We start from the raw sequence: 18,952 nt of genomic DNA, 5'->3' as shown, positions 1-18,952 counted from the left end.
TGAAATGGAAGTTGAGCAAAAGCCAGTCGGCTAATGCAAACCTGTTGTGTGACCACTTGGAGACCGAAGAGTCCAGAAGTGTTGGGAATGAAGTTGAGACGAATGGACAGGGGACAGGGAGAGACAGTGGTAGGGTGGATATCTTTCCCCTTGAGAGATTTGGAGGATTTTTTGGTAAATTGAAATTTTCCTCTGTGTCCCTGCAGACAGTAATTTACAAACTCCCCCTCCTGAATAGAGAGTTGCTGGATTCTATGTTTGTCCTTATACATAGATATCATCTGCCTAGGCCCATGCAGAACAGATTCTGTCTTGGACAACATTTCTAAATATGTGCAATATACTTCTTGCTCTTCACTCATCTACTATTCAAAAAATGTAATTTGCCCTAGGCAAAGATCTTTACAGGTTTTTTAAGTTGTTTGCCCATTCCTTAAGCAAACATGTATATTTGTATTTTAAGAAGGTGCATTCTATTTTTATGGAAAAAAATATAAAATGTAATTTTTGACAGTTTCCTTTGAGACAGAGGAGTTATCTGGTATTAGAAGAAACTGGAGATGGAGGGGAGACATGCTATATTGTTTGAATTTCCTGGTAGTTGTTGCATTTGTTTTGTATCACAATGGTCACTGGCCATTTTAGACCAAGATAGAGTATGTCCTCTTTCTAGAGACCAAGAGGTAAAATTTTTATACTTTAACTCCTGGTCTAATATCTTGGCATAACAAGAGTTTAGCTTTTGTCTGAGTGATCTTTGAACAAAGTAAAAAAAAAATGTTATTCTTTGAGGGGAGGAGGGTAAGAGTGGGAAGTCTTAATATAAGCTTTCTCTTTTTATGTGTCCGTACTGCTCATCTGATGACAGCTGGTTCTTTAGACATTTTACATGCCAAATAATTGGTTGCTTATTATTATGTGCAGCTTCTATGGTTTTAGAAAATATTTCTTTAAGAAATATTTTATGCATTTCCTACACAGCTTTGTGTGTGTCTGTATGTAAGTGAATTAGAGGCATGTTGTAATTCAACTTGATGTGCTCTGTTTGCAATATTCTTCCCCACAAAGGCTTTCTTGTTGATTGCATTATAGTGTAAATGGAATAATATGGATTTGGAGAGTGGGATGGCCTTGAAATATTTTGACTGCCTGGTTGATTGCTTACATTCATGTCCATGTCCATTTTGTCATAAGTACCTGTTTCTGCTTCCTATTGTCCAAAGTGGTTTTTGTCTTCTAGAACACATTTCTTAATGGGGAAGAGTTTAAATCACACTACTCTTAATAGAGAATAACTCCAAGCCCTACAGAGAAGAAGCACTTTCTATATGGACAAGTAACTGAAACTAGTAAAACACTTATTGTACCAGTGTGTTTGCTTGCTTGTCACTCAGCTCTTTTAAGTGTAAAATCATGAAACAAACAGAGGTTAACTTGAGTTTTCCTTGACTAGCATTGCTGGTAATCATAGTTATAAAAATCTTAGGAAGAACATAAGCTTCCTAGAAGGAACTGTTCCAGGAAGAGGAGTAGGTAGATGACTACTTCTGATCTTCCTTAGTTTCTGTGCTTGTGCTTTCTGACTGTTGCTTTTTATTTCTTCAGGTGAAATGGATTATAGAAGTATTCGGACCTGGCTGATCTTTAGTGCAGTATATAGCTTTGTGTTCAAGTGTAGTGCAGAGATAAAATTCCTCTTCACTGCAGACTATTTGTGGTTAGTAATCAGGAAAGGACTCAAAATTCACTTTTATAAGGATAAATAAACTTCTTCCTTCCCTTGCCCCAGCCACCTCAGTGACCTGGAGTCTGTGAATAGGTCACTCTCCAGTGCAAGATTTACAAAATAGCCCCTGACTCAGTCACTTGGGCATATGTGATGATTATCGTTCATGGATCAGTGTTCCACATGCATTATTACCTTGCATTTTCTCCCTCCTCTCCAATACCTCTCCAAATTCCCATTCAACTTGGATATATAAAACCCAAGAGAATTTGAAAAGTTAGAAGATAGCCTCCCTTAACCCAACTAGTTAGAATTCCTCTGAAGCTAATAATTGCTTTAGTCCTACAATGGAACTAAGGTGTTTGTAGAAAGGTTTTTGTTATGGTTTTAGGATTTTTCTCAGATCTGTTGGCTCTCATAGACAAAGAATAATATAGCTTCTAACCTCAACCTTGCAATAGGAATATGATTAGAATTTGTTTGGTCAGTTTTATTTTCTTCAAAGTGAGTTAGATGAATTGTTTGCAAATTAACATTTTCCATGCAAAATTAAATTAAAAAATACAAGGTTGGTGGAGTGGAATTACTGGATTTTTATTTATTTGTTTATTTTATTTTGTCTTTTGCCTTGAAATGAAATAGCAACTGTTCAAATGCCTTCATCTTTTAGAAAGCCTTTTCCAGAAGTAAAATCACACAGGTGTAATACTTGCCTTCTCCCCTACCACTTCCTTTCTTGTTTTGGGTGTAATAGCAATTATATGAAGTTTTTGATGTAATTTAAGGTCTTTGTTTCCTATCTTGCCAACTTCAATGTATACAGAGAGTACACAAGATCAAAGGTTTTATAGTAGGAAGAGATATTAGAGATTATCTAGTGCAAGGGCTCTTAACATGAGACACTGTGGCTGGATTTCACAGGATCTGTGAGCTTTAGTGGGAAAAATTTACATCTTCATTTATACTGTCTTACCAAATTGATCATTTCTTTTGGTTATAAATATTAGTCAATAAAACATTTCAAGAAGCAATCCATAGACAGACACAAAAGGTTAAGAACTCCTGATCTAGTCTAACCCACTCATTTTACAAATGAGAACATTAATGCACAAAGAGAAGAGATTTTATTCCAGTATCACGTAGTTGGTGAACAACAGAGCTAATACCCTGACTCTATAGCAGATGCTTTTCTATTAACAGTAGAATACTTAAAACTTTAAGCTAGAATTACTTATATTTGGAAGTCTTTATAATACTCTAGGAAGTTGCAGTAAAGATTCACTGCAAGGACTCAACTTCAGAAAGAAATTAAAATAAAACATTTTCTGACCTAGAATGGTGTGTGTGGTAAAAGTTGGTTTTTACCATTTTCTCCGTTGTTGTCACTTACTGATCATGTCTTAGGCCAAAAATGTGATTTCTAATGTCTTATTTAATTTAAACCATCCTTTACTTTTGTGCTATTCATTCAACCTTTGTCTCTTCATTTTTTAAATAAAGCAAATGGAACTACATAAATCTCACTTAAGTAGTGATTGGTTGGCTAAGCAATCTTTGAAGCTTCTCTATTGAGAGTAGTTTATTCCTTAAAAAAGAAATTCTCAAATGAAGAGGGAGTGGGGATGGTATGAAAATTGGTCTTTATTTGTCCTTCAGTGCTATTTCTTTACATGATTTCTCCAATTGAAGATAGGACTAAATTCTCCCAGTTTATATCCTTGATAGAACATTCTGTGTTGATTATTGGCTGTTTGATCATGCTAGAGATAAGGCTTCTACTAAATTTGGGGAAAATGTTTAGTTGAACAAAAATTGTGACCTGTCAGAAACTCCAGTATTAAATTATATTTACTTTAGATATTGTGCTTCTTCACCTATACATTATTTTATTAAATAAGGAAATTTAAGTAGATGCTCTTGTAAGTCAATCTATGATCCTATAGCTGTGAAGAATAGAACTTTAAATTCCAAGGTTTTATAAAAGGTTTCAGAGCATTTAAATAATTAGACATTACTATATTTTTGCATTTTCATTTATTTATTTCATTTATTACTTTTGCACCTGGGAAAGTCATGATGTAATATTTGAACTCTAGGGTTATCAATGTAAAGCAACCCCCTTTCTTAACAGAGAGATCCAAAATCACATATGGGATGTGTCTGTGATAGTAGGTGGTAAATAGCAGACCCAAGAGCTGATCTGGTCTGAAAATACAGCCTTACCAGTAGTAAGGCTGTTCTGTTCCCTTTCTCTGGGATTTCCATTTTATCCCACGTAAATTACTTACCTGTTGCACATCTCTTTTTCTCTACACCTGAAATTTGAGATCACACATCCCTTTATTGGAAATTTCAGGCTAATTATATTTAGTATGCCCATTTTAGTTTTAAAAGTTATTTGAGGCTGAGGGATCAGGATCAGGTTTTATTGAAATCATGAAAATCTCTTTTGCTATTCATTTATGTGTAATGTCACTCATTTGGGGCTTAACATGAATGATGGCTACTTAAAAAAGAACAATCAAGCTCTGTGAAGATAAAATTCAGATACTTGCTATAGTAAAATAAGAAATAATTGGTAGTTTATTGTTGTGGGAAATGTCTGTTAATGAGTTGATTGGATCATTAACATAATATAAAATCAGGTCCCAGTTTACGGGATGGATTTGAGGAATGTGTGCCAAGTCAGTGATAAATGTACCTTTTATTTTGTGAATGTTTTATCGTTCTACACTGTAAATTATTGTTCATGTTTATCACTAAAACTGCTTAATAAAAATACAAAAAAATTCCTATCGTCTTGATGTTTTTAACACAACAGGACCATTCCCAGGGTTGGTAGTATTTCTTGTTCCTCCTTTGAAGAAATAGTAGACTTAACTCATGTTTCACTGTGCTCAGCTGGCCATGGAGCTTCATGTTTTTGGTCAGCTAACAGGAGATTTTTAGATATCTAAAAATTTCCCTACACAATATGTAGTACAAGTTACAGTCTGGGTTGGCAAGTTTTTGCTTTCTCTTCTAATTCAGCTGTATTAACTCTGACTTACGGACTGTGAAACAGGTGAGAATGGCAGAAGTTACTCATTTAGGAAGGACGTGTCCCCAGATTTCCAAAGTGCTCTAGTAATTAGTCTGTTGCAATTTAGGTACAATGGAATTGTTGCCATGGGCAGTGGCATAAGTTAATGCTATAGATTCCTATATAAGGGCTTCCCTTAGTTCTTTTTGGGCTTAGATTCCAACAAGTATTTGGGAAGGTACTGTCTGTATGGTTGGGGCCCTTTTTTATTGTGGCCTGAAAAAACAGACTTTGAAATCTTGAAGCTTTGAACCTGTTCAGCATCATTTAATATGATTTCTCCATCTTTTTAATATCTGCAGAGCCAAAGTCCAGAGGTGGAACAGCTAGGGAGGGTTGTGGAGCTGGACAGCGATATGATAGATATCACCCAGGAGCCAATTTTGGATTCCATAGTAGAGGAGATCGTCCCTGAAGAGCAGGAACCTGTATCTGCTTCGACACACATTGCATCTTCATTGGGTATTAACCCACATGTCTTACAGGTGAATTTCTTACCCACTTTAAAAGTAGGAGGGAAAGTCAATGTGACTTTCCCTTTAACTGAAACTTCAGGCCTCTTTCCTATTTTGATGTATTAGTATGCTAATAGCATGTACAGTTTTGTAACTGAGGCAGAATATGGTCCATGTCTTAAGCATTGAATTAAAATTTTTTCATCTCTTTTGAGAGAATTTGATGAAGAATTAAAGGATCTTTCTCTCCTATGACTTGTTAATGTAAACACAGGTGGAAGGGATTTAAAAGATCATCTAGTTCAAAGCCCTCATTTTACAAGTGACAAATCTAAGGTCTCAAAGGTATAAAAGAATAGTGAGTGGCCAAGCTAATAATACTTCTGCTCTTTTCCCTTCCCCCAAACTCACTAATCAATCCAAGATTCTTAATCCTTCCTTACCCTGCATGTTACCTCACTTCCTGTGAAGATCAAGGATATCATGATATATAAATGATTTCCTGTTGATTGTATTAACTAAGTTGTGAGAAATTTATGGTATTGTGTGTGCATATATAGATATAGATATATATTTTAGTAGGTTTGGAAAGGCACTAGGGCAGCTCATTCTTGCTGACCTTGGAGACTCTAGGGAAACAAACCCATTTTTGGTATTGCTCTTTTAGATCATGAAAGCATCTTTGCTTGCTGAAGAAGATGATGCAGATTGGGTCCTCGAACAGCGCTTTGGCAAACTTCCTTCCAAAGGAGACACTTCTCAAGAAATATGCTCTCCCAGACTTCCCATTTCCTCAGCACACCCACCAAAATCTCGAACATTAGGTATGATAAGAGGAAATAATGAAATAGTCCATGGATAATAATTTCATAAAAACCTGAGAACACAATGATTTACTTGTGAGCTTTGACTGTGCTTCTCTTAAAGATAGAGCAGATAAGCCTCTTTATTTTTTCCAGTTTTTCTGCATCTTCTTATGAATTATCTCCTTTGTTCCCTCAGGACTCTTAAGCATTCCAATCCTTCTCCCACCTCCAATGTAATATACATAGAGTGAGAAGTGATCAAAGGAGGACCTTTGATCATCTAATACCTCACATGTTGTAACCATATTCTAATTTGTATTCTTGTGTTTGTGTATAGGTATTACTTGCCCTGCTAGACTTTAAGGATCTTGTAGGCAGGAATCATGTTTTATTTCATCTTTATATCTAGCACTTACAGACAGATTCTTCTTCTTTTTTTTTTTTTAACAATGTGGTTTGAGATAATCCAGAATTAGAAAATGATCCTTTCTGAACATCTTGTTACTTATTAACTTTGTCAGAAAACATTTGATTGAAAACTACATTATGCTACTTCAATAGAACAACCTTGTGAGAGAAGCACATGCAAAACATCAGGTCTTTATGCGTAAGCAAAAAGATATTTACGTTATTTGCCTCATTTTGGGGCTGGTAATGGTATGAATTAGATCAATAGGTATAACTGTGTAAAACTTCTCCACCAGTGCTAATATAGCCAGATTCCTTTATGGCAAAATCCCATGGAAATGTTGGTTGGCTAACTACCCAAGATGCAAAGCAAATGATTGCTATTAATTCATACTAATACTTGAACTCCAGTCATATTAACACCCTTGAATGTCAGTCTGCTTGTTGATCTTACTGACCTTTGAATGCTGCTTATATGGAAGTTAGCTGTCCTCTTAATGTCAGTTATTCTAACATTGTCTTTTTGTGGAACCAGTTAATAATAATAGGTAGAACATACCTATAGAGAATTCACAATGTGTCCTCAGTTATTCCTTATTAAATCTTTACTTCCCACTGAGAGGTTAATACTTTTGGTTCTTATGTTTCAGATCCTTTTACTGTAAAGTAATTTGATAGAAATAAAAACTTTATCCCTCTCCGGTGCCCCACAAATAATTAGTATTAAAGATTAACTTAGGGCAGCACAGTGGATAGTGTGCCAGGTCTGGAACTGGGAAGACCTGGGTTCAAATGTGGCTTTACACACTTCCTAACTATGTGACCTTGGGCAAGTCACTTAACCCTGATTGCTTAGCCCTTGCTATTTTTTTTATCTTAGAATTAGCATTAAGGCAAAAGGCATGAGTTGTTTTTAAAAATTTTAATGAATGTTGATTATTTAGTTGGTAATATAGTAAGTGTTGATGTCATTGAAAACTACATTACTTAAAGGAGTCATAAACTAATTGGACTTTTTGTTAATATTTTTTTCCCTTGCCTTAGTTGGTGGTTTACTACAGTCAAAGTTTACAAGTGCAACTTTTCTCTCGCCAAGTGCCTCTGCGCCAGATTTTCGAAATCCTAGAGCTTCATCTTTAGCAAGTGTCCCTTCTACATCTCCTTGGTCAGTCCCTCCACCACTGGCCCCTGTGTTTGCAGTGCCTACCCCAGCACCTGAAATACAGTTAAAAACTGTGGGTGCTCGAAGACAACCTGGTCTTGTTCCCCTGGAAAAATCTGTCGCCTATGGTAAAGGGAAACTCTTGATGGATATGGCACTCTTCATGGGACGTTCATTCCGGGTTGGCTGGGGTCCCAACTGGACCTTTGTTAATAGTGGTGATCAACTGAGTGGATGCCATGAATCTGGAGATAATCATAGCACTGAATCTATGGAATATGGATTCCTGCCTAACCCAATAACTGTCAAATCGTGAGCAATGTTTCTTATCTCATTCAACATAAATTTGGTGGGGTGATAGAGAAGATAGTTGAAGAGGCTATGGACAAGATCAGGAGATCGCATGGTTCTGGCCTAATTTTGTTTACTAACTATGTTGGCCTAGTTATATTCTTGGGGACTTTTTAGACAATATATTATTTTAAGAATGATTCATGAGGGAAGAGCTCTAGGAGGCATGAGTTGGAAGTTACAGGGGATGTGTTTTGCTTCAACATAAGGAAGATCTTCATTGTAATTAGAGGTCTTCCAAAATGAACAGATTGCTTTTTCCTTATCATTGTAGTTGTTTAAGTGAATTCAGAATCTTAAGAACTCTTAGCAAGCTCAAATCTAAGTTGTTCAGCTTTCTAGTCTTAAGACACCTGGCTATTAGACCTACTTGATGTCTCATAATGTCTTCCAAGAACCTTTCTAGCTTTATAATGAGACAAAATTAGTCTGAAATCTAATGGAACCAATGTTTATTACTACTAGAAGCTAATATTTTACTTCTGAGCAGTCAGAGCATAAGCATGATAAAGTTCTAAGAAAGTGGATATAATTATCTTTATTTTATTGTAACTGAGCTCTGTACCATTTTTGACCTTAGTTCTCAAAATTCCTTCAAACAACAGATTTGTGGTCTAATATTACTTAATTTTAAAATCAATAGTACCTTTATTGCATTTAAATACTTGCTCCATATTCCCAAACTGACTTAATTTCTTACTTTTTAGTCTGACCGAGTCCCCATTCAAAGTCCATGTTGAAAAACTGAGTTTGAGACAAAGGAAGATGGATAGAGATGTACAATTATACCAGACTCCCTTGGATATCAAGCTTAAGCACAGCACTGTTCATGTAGATGAATTGTGTCCTCTTGTGGTCCCTAATCCTGGAGTAGCTGTCATTCATGACTACGCAGACTGGGTGAAAGAGATATCAGAAGACTTAGCAGAATCAGAAAGTAAGTATTCATTCTGGCTTCCCTGGCCCTGTATCTTAGACCTAGTTGATATTAGGAACATGGGAAATAGAATATGAAGATCTAAAAAGAAAAATTTTCTTACTCCATAAATTTTTGGTGAAATGAGTAGATTCAAAGATTATTAGGGATAGGAAAGACCTTGGAGATCTAGACTTAGAGCTCTAGGCCAGAGTAGGATTTGTCCAAGGTCATGTACCTAGTAACTGCTTCATGAAAGTATAGATTTAGAACTGTTACTCTATAGGAAACTGAAACCTAGTGAGCTACAACTTTCCTAATGTTATATAGGTTATCAGTCAGCAAGCATTTGTTAAAAATTAGGTTGCACACAAAAAAAAACCCCATTTAGAATTTTACTTCAAATCAGAAGTCATCATCTTATTGTCTTCTCTGTTTTCTTTATGATAAAACAAAAAGGCATTATTAAATTCTAGTCCTCCTAGTATTTAGCACCTACTACAGGCCAGGCACTTTGGGGGGCTGTTAGGATTCAATAAAATGCAAAGAATGAAAACATCTTAGGCTTTTATTCTTTTGTTGAAGAAAACATGTAAATAGATGAATAAGTGCATAATAAATACACAATATAAGAAAGGCTTGATTTGGAAAGTGTCTCTTGAGCATCATCTTGAAGGAAGAGAAAAATTCTGGTGGATATGAAATAGTTCATTCTATTCCACGCAAAGGCACACAGATGAGAAATGGAATGTATGCAAAGAATAGAGAAATTAGAGATTGCCCATTTGTCTGGACTGTGAAATACTCAGTGAGAGTAATGTATAACAAAATGGAAAGATAGTCTGGCTACTGTTACTATTTTCCTCTTTATAGACCAGGAATCTGAGGCAAAGATAACTTGCTTAAGAGCCTACATTTAATAAATTTCTGAGGCTGGATTATAACTCAGGCTTTCTTGCATTTTAAGCATTTTGTTTGTTTGTTTGTTTTCTAGCACCTTTATTTCAGAAACAAATCTAAGGGGAAGGGTCTCTGAGTTCGGATTTTACAGGAAGTTTCTGAGCTGGAATGAGAGTCAAAGGGGAATCACCACTGGGATGGAGGGACTCAAAGGAAATCTTTCCATTTTCAGTTTAAATCACCTTTTCCATCCTGTAATTAAATTTTTCTCATTTTTAAGTTGCTCCTTGATTTAAACAATCTTTTCTCTTTTCATGGTCAAGGAAGCATCAGGTAATTAAAACTGAAAACCACATGCTTATTTTTGTTTTCTTCTTCACACTGGAATTACTTTTAAACTAACTGCCTTCCTTTACTACACTAAAACAAGAGCTCTATAAGTTTGGGGGAAGGATTTGAAGGAGTGGGCAAGAGGTGCTGTAAGTACCATTTCTTCCTAAAACTTATATGGAATTTAGTTCTTATTTTTCCTCAAAACAAATTCTATAGAGTGGCACCCCAAACTTGCCAAGATATTTCAGAAGGGGATCAATTCCTAGAACTACCCAAACTCCTAAGAGTTGTCCCCTGAGATCTTAACATGATTAATCCCCAAACTTCCAAAATCTATTGAGGCTTTTTTTAGGGGGTGGTTCTTTTCAGTTTTTGGATTTTTAAATTTTTTTTAGAAACCTAATCTCTGGCTAAAAGACTAAAGTGGAAGTTTGGCCTATTTACTGGGACAACTCCTTCAAGTATGAAACTTCAGCATGCATTAGAAACAATCAAATAAGACCAATTACTTTAAAAAAGATATTTGGGATATAACACTATGTAATATGATTTCTAATTGGAGGAAAGATTATGGACTTGACTTAAATTGGGGCAGAGCAAGTGAACAGGTGAAATTCCCTGAATTCAGAAAAAAAGGTGTCCCACTTTCTCTACCAAGTGTCTGAACAATTAGAGGAACGTCGAAACAACTAAATGATCAGTACCAGGCCAGTTTTTAGATAAAACATGAGTTGCTTTAGATGTACAATTGTGAGAAAATTCCTTGCAACAATTCTTTGAATCTGAGTTTCTACCTACTTTCTCTAAGCAATAGGTAGAGGTTCTCCAGCTTCCCAGCCACAAAATGTTGGGTTTAAACAATGCAATAAGTTTTTTTTCCCCCAATTCCTACAATTGAATAAAGTTTTCTCACAAGATACAAATTGGATTAGACCTATAATTGAATAGAAAGGGAACTGAGCTAGGCTAGAATTGAGTCACAAAATGGGATCAGTGTGGTTCACCCAGTTTTCACAATTAACCACTTACTATCCTAATCCCTTCATGATATGCAGACACTACAAAAATGCCTTTGGGACATGCAGTGATTATAGCTTAGAAGTCTGAGTTAAAAAGAAAGTGATCTGAAGTTACAAATAGTTTCTTCTGTGAACAAACAGCTTCTGTATTTAGGTAGAAGCTTCAACAGTAATGGTCTCTACCTGGTTTATTTTAGGCAAGCCAGCCCTGTTTGACCCCTTGTTCTTTCCTAGCCTAGGACATATTTTGACACTTAAACTTCTGCTGTCTTCCCATTAGCTGTAGTAAAGCACTGGGGCCTGACATGGACATTATGTGAAGCCCTCTGGGGTCACTTGAAGGAACTAGAAGATCAGCTGGATGAGCCCAGTGAGTATGTACACAGTCTGGAACGCCGCAGAGCTTTCTCCCGTTGGCTGTCACAGACAGCAGCTGATCGCATTGAGGAGGAAGTAGCCCTGTCCCGACAAGACAATCCTGTGGAGGCTGTTTTCAGCTACCTCACAGGCAGGAGGATCAGTGAGGCTTGTCGTTTGGCCCAACAGTCAGGTAAGAGACCCAGAGTCCAGCTTAGTACCTATGGTCTCTACCACTTATCTTGACACATAATTACATATATGTTCTTTAATTTATCTTGTGTCCCTTTGATCTCCCTACTTAGTCTCAAAGCTTCTAAAAAGTAGTATTTGTTTAATAACTCATAGTTTAACAGTGTCTAGAACAGTGATTAGAAACCGAGTGCCCAAACTGCAACTCTCATGCCACATGTGAGCCACCTCCTTACCTCAGACAGGGGAGGGAGAAAGCATTCCCATTGGCTGCTGGGCAGAGGGGCAGGTTATGTGAGAAGTATTCCTCAGGCATGCACAGAGATGGGGAGGGGAGCCAGCCCCCTCTGGCACATGTTTTATAGGTTTACCAACAAGGGCCTAGGATATTTATTGAATGAAATATTTGGGCAGGTATCTTAGGAAGAAACATCCTGAAAAACAGGTGTAATCTATCATATCAATTATATGGTAGTAAAAAAAAAGGTAGGCCTCAGAGACTTCAGCTCCATAAAATCTTGGTCTCCAACATTTGTCAGCTACATGTTTCTCTTAGAACTGAATAATGACGTGAAAATAGAATCTACTGATCACCTCTGAAAAGAAACTACAGACTAAAAACATAAAAGAATATCATAGCCCAAATCCTGAATTTCCAAATCAAAGGGGAAAAAATATTGCATATACTTTCAAGTACTAGGAATCCACAATTAGGATCACATAAGACCATTTTGTGAATAAAAATAGAGGAAATCTTGGCATAAAAAGCAAAATTAATCTACCATACCAAGTATAACCTTATTAGAAAAGATAACTTCTCAGCATTCCTAGTGAAAAGACCAGAAGTGAGTAAAACTTTGAAATGCAAGTGCAAAAGTCAAGATAAAAACATTTTAGAATTTACATTCTGATAGGAGGACAAAAATCCTATTTTCAAGGGACATAGAGGAAGTTAAGTAACATATAAACACAGGTAGTGAGTGGGTTTGGTTTTGCTCTGTTTTAAGAAAGGAAAGAAAAAGGGAAGAAAAACAGAAGAAATTAAGAATAACATTGAAATACATGACTGTTTTGAATGAATGAAGTGCCAAAGAAGAGCCTGGAAGTTTTCAGATGGAAGAAATCAAAACTATCAATACTCATAAAAAATGCTCTAAATCCCTCCTGGTTAGAAAAATGCGGGGCAAAACAACTCTGAGGTACCACCTTATACCCAGCAGAGTGGCCAATATGGCAGGAAAGGGAAATAAATGTTGGAAGGGATATGGCAATGTTAGGGCACTTATGCATTGCTGGTGGAGTTGTGAATTGATCAGACCATTCTGGAGGGCAATTGGGAATCATGCCCAAAGAGCTTTAAAAGAATGCATGCCATTTGATCTATCAAAACCACTACTGAGTTTATATCCCAAAGAGATTTTTTTTTAAAAGCTCAGCAAGGACCTGTTTGTACAAACATTTTTATAGCTGGGTTCTTTGTGGTAGCAAAAAAATAGAAAAATGAGGGGATATCCCTCAATTGGGTAATGGCTGAACAAATTGTGGTATATGATAGTGATGGAATACAATATATTGTACTATATAGAATGATGAATTGATGGATTTCTATAAGAATTAGAAAGGCCTACTTGAACTGATGCACAGTGAAACAAGCAAAACGAGGAGAACATTACACACAGAGACTATAACATTGTGGGATGATTAAATGTGATCAACTTTGCTACTAAAAGCAATGCAATCCAGGAAAATTCTGAGGAACTTATGAGAAAAAATGCTATCCATATCTAGAAAAAGAACTATGGGAGCAGAAATCCAGGGAGAAAACCTTGTGATTTATCACTTGTTTATATGGGTATGTGACTTAGGGTTTTGGGTTTAAAGGATTGCTCTTTTTTTAAAAAAATTAATAACTTTGGGCAGGAGAAAACATGAATCATATAACCATGGACATTTTTTAAAAGAATAATAATAAATTTAAAAGGAAGGAAGGACTAAAAAAATATGGAAGGAAAGTGGGGAAGGGCTCTTTTATGAATCTGAAAAAGGAGTTGAATAAATGCAAGTGTGCACATAAGCTGTACACACTTCAGAAATCATAAAACTCCCAGATTTCTTAGAACTAGAGTAGAGAGCAGAGTGAAAATAGAGTCCACCTCCTGAAAGAAAACCTTTCAAAACTCTTAGGAATATTATAGCCAAAATCCAGAACTTCCAGGTTAAAGGAAAAAAAAATACAAGCAGCCTAAAAGAAATAATTCAGTTCTCAAGAAGCCAATCAGGACCACCAAAATATAGCTGTTACCACTATGAACTCTTTATATTCTCATATGAAGAAATGACAGTGTCTTCTCAGGACTCTTATCATTGTCCAGTGGATCACAGAGAGTGTCTGTAAGAGCCCTGGGAGTGCCTTTGTTGGTCTTAAAGAGAGAAGGAAATGAAGAGAGAAATACATAGAAAATCTCATATAATTGGAGTACACAGTAGAAAACTACAAAGAAGGGAGGGGAGTGAGTGTTCCTTAACATCTCTTTATATGAACTGATCACAAGAAAGAATTTCCACAAACACATAGTTGGAGAAGGATATTTTATTCATCAGATAAATGAGAGAGGACTGAACTAAGGCAAAAAGAGATTTTAGATCCACACAGAACATCCTGACCTTGTACAAGGGAGTCAGAACAGTTGGCAGTTGATAGGTCTTTTGCTTCCTACCTATATCTGAGGCATAGACCCTGTACAGTTGTCCCTCGCTATATCACAGTTCCCTTATCACAGCTTCACTGGAGTTTTCACTATATCGTGGGATTTTGCAGATGAATACTGTACTGTACACAATGGAAATGCAGCACACCACTACTGCTTGCGCAAGTTTGCCAACACAGCATACTGTTGGCTGATGGAATGAAATGCAATCCTGGGTGCCTATTGGCTCAGTGGCTGTACTTCACAGATTTTCAACTGTCGCGGGGTTCTCTGGAACATAACTCCTGCAATAAGTGAGGAGTCACTGTATAGATAGAAGAGATGATCCATGTCTAGAGGCAGCAGTTGAGGGTGAGGATCATTCATGGATCTTGGGTTATATACTGAGAGAGGAGCAAATACAAAAGCAAATTATAACTCTCTGACTCTGACCCCAAAAAAGGAGTAGAGTTTCAAAACCAAATAATCCCTTAAACTGGTAAGGGACAAATAAGAGGGAAAACAAATTTTGAATGTATTTCTAAGTGTGATGGTATACTGTTGTGCTGTCAGAAATGAAGGGGATGAATTCGGAGAAACCTGGACAAGACTTATGAACTGACAAAATGAAGTAAGCAGAACCAAGTGAACAATCTTGATAATATCATAAAGACTTGGAAGGACTTAGAACTCAGATCACTACAATGATCATCCATGATTCCAAAGGATTTAAGGTGAAGCATGCTACCCACATCCTGATAGAGAGGTGAAGGACTCAGTTTTGTTTGACAGTCCATATAAGGATTTTTAAAGGGGACAAGGAAAGATAAGAGTGAAAAGATTTAGATTTTTATTAATTTGAAATAATAAAATGAACCCCCCCCCCAAGTTCATTATAATCTTTGGCAATTGCTAAATAAAAATATAAAAGAATATGCCTAATTTTTAGGTGATATTGTAACCTTTACAAAAATTGAGCGTGTTTTGGTACTTTTTTAAAAACCTCATAAACAAGTATACAAAAACAGAATTATTCAACATAAGACTTTGAAGAAGTGATTCAAAGTTAAATAATAGCTAAATATTTAGTCTTAGAGAATTGGTGAATCGGAGAACTAGATATAGAAACAGTATATAATTTCATCAAAGAAAATGAATCAAAATTTTTTTGAATGCAGCAGAAGGCATACTTTGCAAAAGAAAGAATAGAGCAACAAATCAAAAGAAAAAGGAAAACCAAGTTGTCAATAATAAAAATTAGAGGAGAATTAAAAATAATTTTCAATAGGGAAAAATAATTTTAAAATGTTTTTTGCCCAGTTATATGACTATTAACATTTAAAACAATAGATTTTTAATTTTTTTAATACCACCTAGATTTCCTCTTGTATACTTTACCTTTTCCTGCCTAAAGAGCTATTCTTTATAATCATTTTCTTGAGAGGAAGAAAATTTAGCAAAATTGAGGAATATATTTTAAAAATCTGATTATTATCTGATTAATTTGATATTATGCAGTGTTCCATATCCATGGAATTCTCATCTTCAGCATTCCTCTGCAAAAAGCACAGGGGTTGGAGGGGAAACAGTTATCTTCATATCTCTTCTTTGGGGTCGAGCTTGTTCTTTATATTTTCAAAACAGTCATTTTCAATTGCAAAGCTGACATGTCAAAATGTAAAATATCCAGGGTAACAGAACAACAAATTATATTCCAATTTCTGAAAGAGAAATTGAATTTTACCACAATAAACGAACTCTCAAAGGAAAGTGAAAGGCCTCAACCAAATGTATTTACAAATAAATTCTATCAAACATCCAAAGAATCATTAATTTATATTAAATTGTTTTCAAAACTAGTGAAAGAAGGAATCCCAACCTTTTTCTTTTCTTTTTTTTTTAAACCCTTACCTTCCATCTTGGAGTCAATACTGTGTATTGGCTCCAAGGCAGAAAAGTGGTCAGGGCTAGGCAATGGGGATTAAGTGACTTGCCCAGGGTCACACAGCTGGGAAGTCTGAGGCCAGATTTGAACGTCTCTAGGCCTGGCTCTCAATACACCCAGCTGCGCGGGCCCCCCCCCCCCCCCCCCACTTTTTCAATGAGACAAATATAGACAAAGGAGAGATAAATCAGAGAAAGAAAACTATAGATGAAAGAGATTATAGCAAAATATTAAAAAGATTACTATGACTGTAAGTTGGATTTTTATGTTTAAAATGTTTTGCATAAATACCTCTTTGCAGAAATATTCTTTGATAAAGTTTTCATTTCAGAGATATATGAAGAATATTTTCAAATTTTTGAGATCAAGAGCCATTCCCCAGTAGATAAAATGTCCAATGGATATGAGCGGGCAGTTTTCAAGAAGAAAGAAATCCAAGTTAGCCATAGAAATATGAAAAAATGGCCCAAATCAATAAGTAATTTAAGAAAGACATGAAAACAATTGCTCTTCTGCCCCACACCATCAGATTAGTAAATATGACCAAAAAGGGAAAATGATGGCTTTAGAACAGCCATATAAATAAACTGTTGATAAGACTATGAATTGATTGAAACATTCTAGAAAGCAATTGGGAATTGTACCCCAAAAGTCACTAAATTCTGCATGCCTTTTTACCCAGCAATACATACCACTACTAGGCAAAGAGACTAAAAGAAAGAGGCCCTTTCTGGACCCATCTGCCCCAAAGTATTTATAGCATTACTTTTTATTGCGAGCAAAGCATTGGAAACAAAATGGGTGAACATAGTTAGGAGATGGCTAAATATAATTATGTTATATGAATGTAATGTAATATTTTTGACAAAATTGACATTACAAGAAACTTATAAGGACTTGTTTAAAATGAGTCAGAATGAAGTGGACTAAACCAAAATAATAATTGATAGAGTAAAAACTATGATTGATGCAATGGTTTTAGAAAGGGAAGCATTAAGAGGATAGTAATTTGGGGTTTTTTGTTTGGTTTTATTTTTAACAAAAATGAGTGTCAGTGAAACATTAACAATAGATGTGCAAAGAGAGGAATGATATTTGAAGGAGGCAGAAAAGCTAGGTAGTATTAGAACTGTCAGGAAATCTAGGATTGACTTTTTTTAAACAAGCTGTGTATAATAGAAATTTACAATGTCATATTTAGCTCTCTTTTATCTGTTCTTTGTATAAGGAATGAATGTTACCAAGTTTTAATAATCATAAAAAACAGTTTTTTAAAGTAATAGCTTATAAAGTGTATACTAGTGCCAGAACATATTCAGCTTGATCTCTACCAGCATCTGTGGCTTCTGCTTAAGAGAAGAAGAACTGGCCTACTGTCATTGGAGTGAATTATCAGTGGTCAAATTATAGTCACAAAGCAGGAAAGTGAGGTAGGCTGTTTGAAAATGGCTGTGGGAGATAAGAAAACTATTTATAAAGTTCTTTTAACCAGGAATGTTAACCAGAATCTTTTTGAATGTGCCTCTTCCATATTAAAAGTGATGTCCATATGAAAATGATCATAACCTTGCCATAAAAACTGTCCACTCTACAGACAAACTGTCTTCTGAGGCACACCTGCCATTTCAAAATAGAGCATTAGGCTAGTTGATCTTCTATATGTAATTCAGTGTACAAAACTATATTAGATTTTGCCTGAATGTGATACTGGATATTGAAGGAAATACATTCTTCAACTGTCAACTCCTATATAGATAGCAATTTAGGGTTTGCAAAACGCTTTACAAATTTTTCATTTTATCCTTAATAGCAGTTCTGGGAGGTAGGTGCTATTGGTACTCCAATTTTATAGAATTGCAAATGGAGACAAATTAAGTGATTTATCTGGAGTTACAACTCCTGTCTGAGGTAGGCTATGAACTCATATCTCCTTTCCAGGTCCAGCACTCTGTGCATTGTACCACCTAGCTACTGGTATTTCTTTTGTTCATGATCCTTTTTCAATTTGAGATTGTCGTAAAAATACAGATTTAGAGCTTGAAGGGACTTTTGAGACCATCTAGTCCAACCTCCTATTTTTATAGGTGAAGAAATGGAGACCCAGAGAGATTAAGAACAAATTAGTTCAAGATTTTGGTCTTTGACCCAACTCTTCCGTTTCCACACACTTTCTACTGTGAAATCTATATACATGTCTTGATGGCACCATAGAAAAATAAGAACTGAGTCTTTGCTAAGGAGATTTAAATGTTTAAGTAAAAAACAAGTAAATAGAATAGACAGCATGGTGTGAAAAGACATGAGCCCTGAGTTAGTCCATTTCTTTCTGTCTGAAATAGGGATAATAATAGAGCACTGCCTACCTAACTGGAGCTGTAATAAAAAATGATTTGTAAACTTTTTTTTTTTATGAGGTACTGGGATAGCAATTTATTTATTTATTTATTTTTAGTTTTTAAGCATTATTTTATTTGGTCGTTTCCATACATTATTCACTGGAAACAAAGATCATTTACTTTTCCTTCCCCCCCCCCCCCCCCTTCCCTCTCCCATAGCCAAGGCATGATTCCACTGGTTATCACATGTGTTCTTGACTCGAACCCATTTCCCTGT

General features: G+C 35.7%; 1 protein-coding gene across 4 annotated transcripts in view; it reads left to right on the top strand.

Annotated features, from left to right (window-relative positions):
• The window catches only part of NUP98 (nucleoporin 98 and 96 precursor), a 101,517-nt gene that overhangs the window by 68,546 nt on the left and 14,019 nt on the right, over positions 1–18,952 (top strand). For all 4 annotated transcript variants that reach the window (XM_056795056.1, XM_001370235.4, XM_007491076.3 and 1 more), the window contains 5 exons: positions 5,111–5,293; positions 5,931–6,087; positions 7,522–7,951; positions 8,698–8,927; positions 11,439–11,708. In XM_056795056.1, coding sequence (XP_056651034.1) covers positions 5,111–5,293; positions 5,931–6,087; positions 7,522–7,951; positions 8,698–8,927; positions 11,439–11,708 — 1,270 coding nt within the window. The remainder of the gene's footprint in view (positions 1–5,110; positions 5,294–5,930; positions 6,088–7,521; positions 7,952–8,697; positions 8,928–11,438; positions 11,709–18,952) is intronic.

The sequence above is a fragment of the Monodelphis domestica genome, chromosome 4 (assembly GCF_027887165.1).
Source record: "Monodelphis domestica isolate mMonDom1 chromosome 4, mMonDom1.pri, whole genome shotgun sequence".
NCBI classification, from domain to species: domain Eukaryota; kingdom Metazoa; phylum Chordata; class Mammalia; order Didelphimorphia; family Didelphidae; genus Monodelphis; species Monodelphis domestica.
Note: the sequence above shows the minus strand (reverse complement) of the source record. Positions and strands in the feature narration are given on the sequence as shown.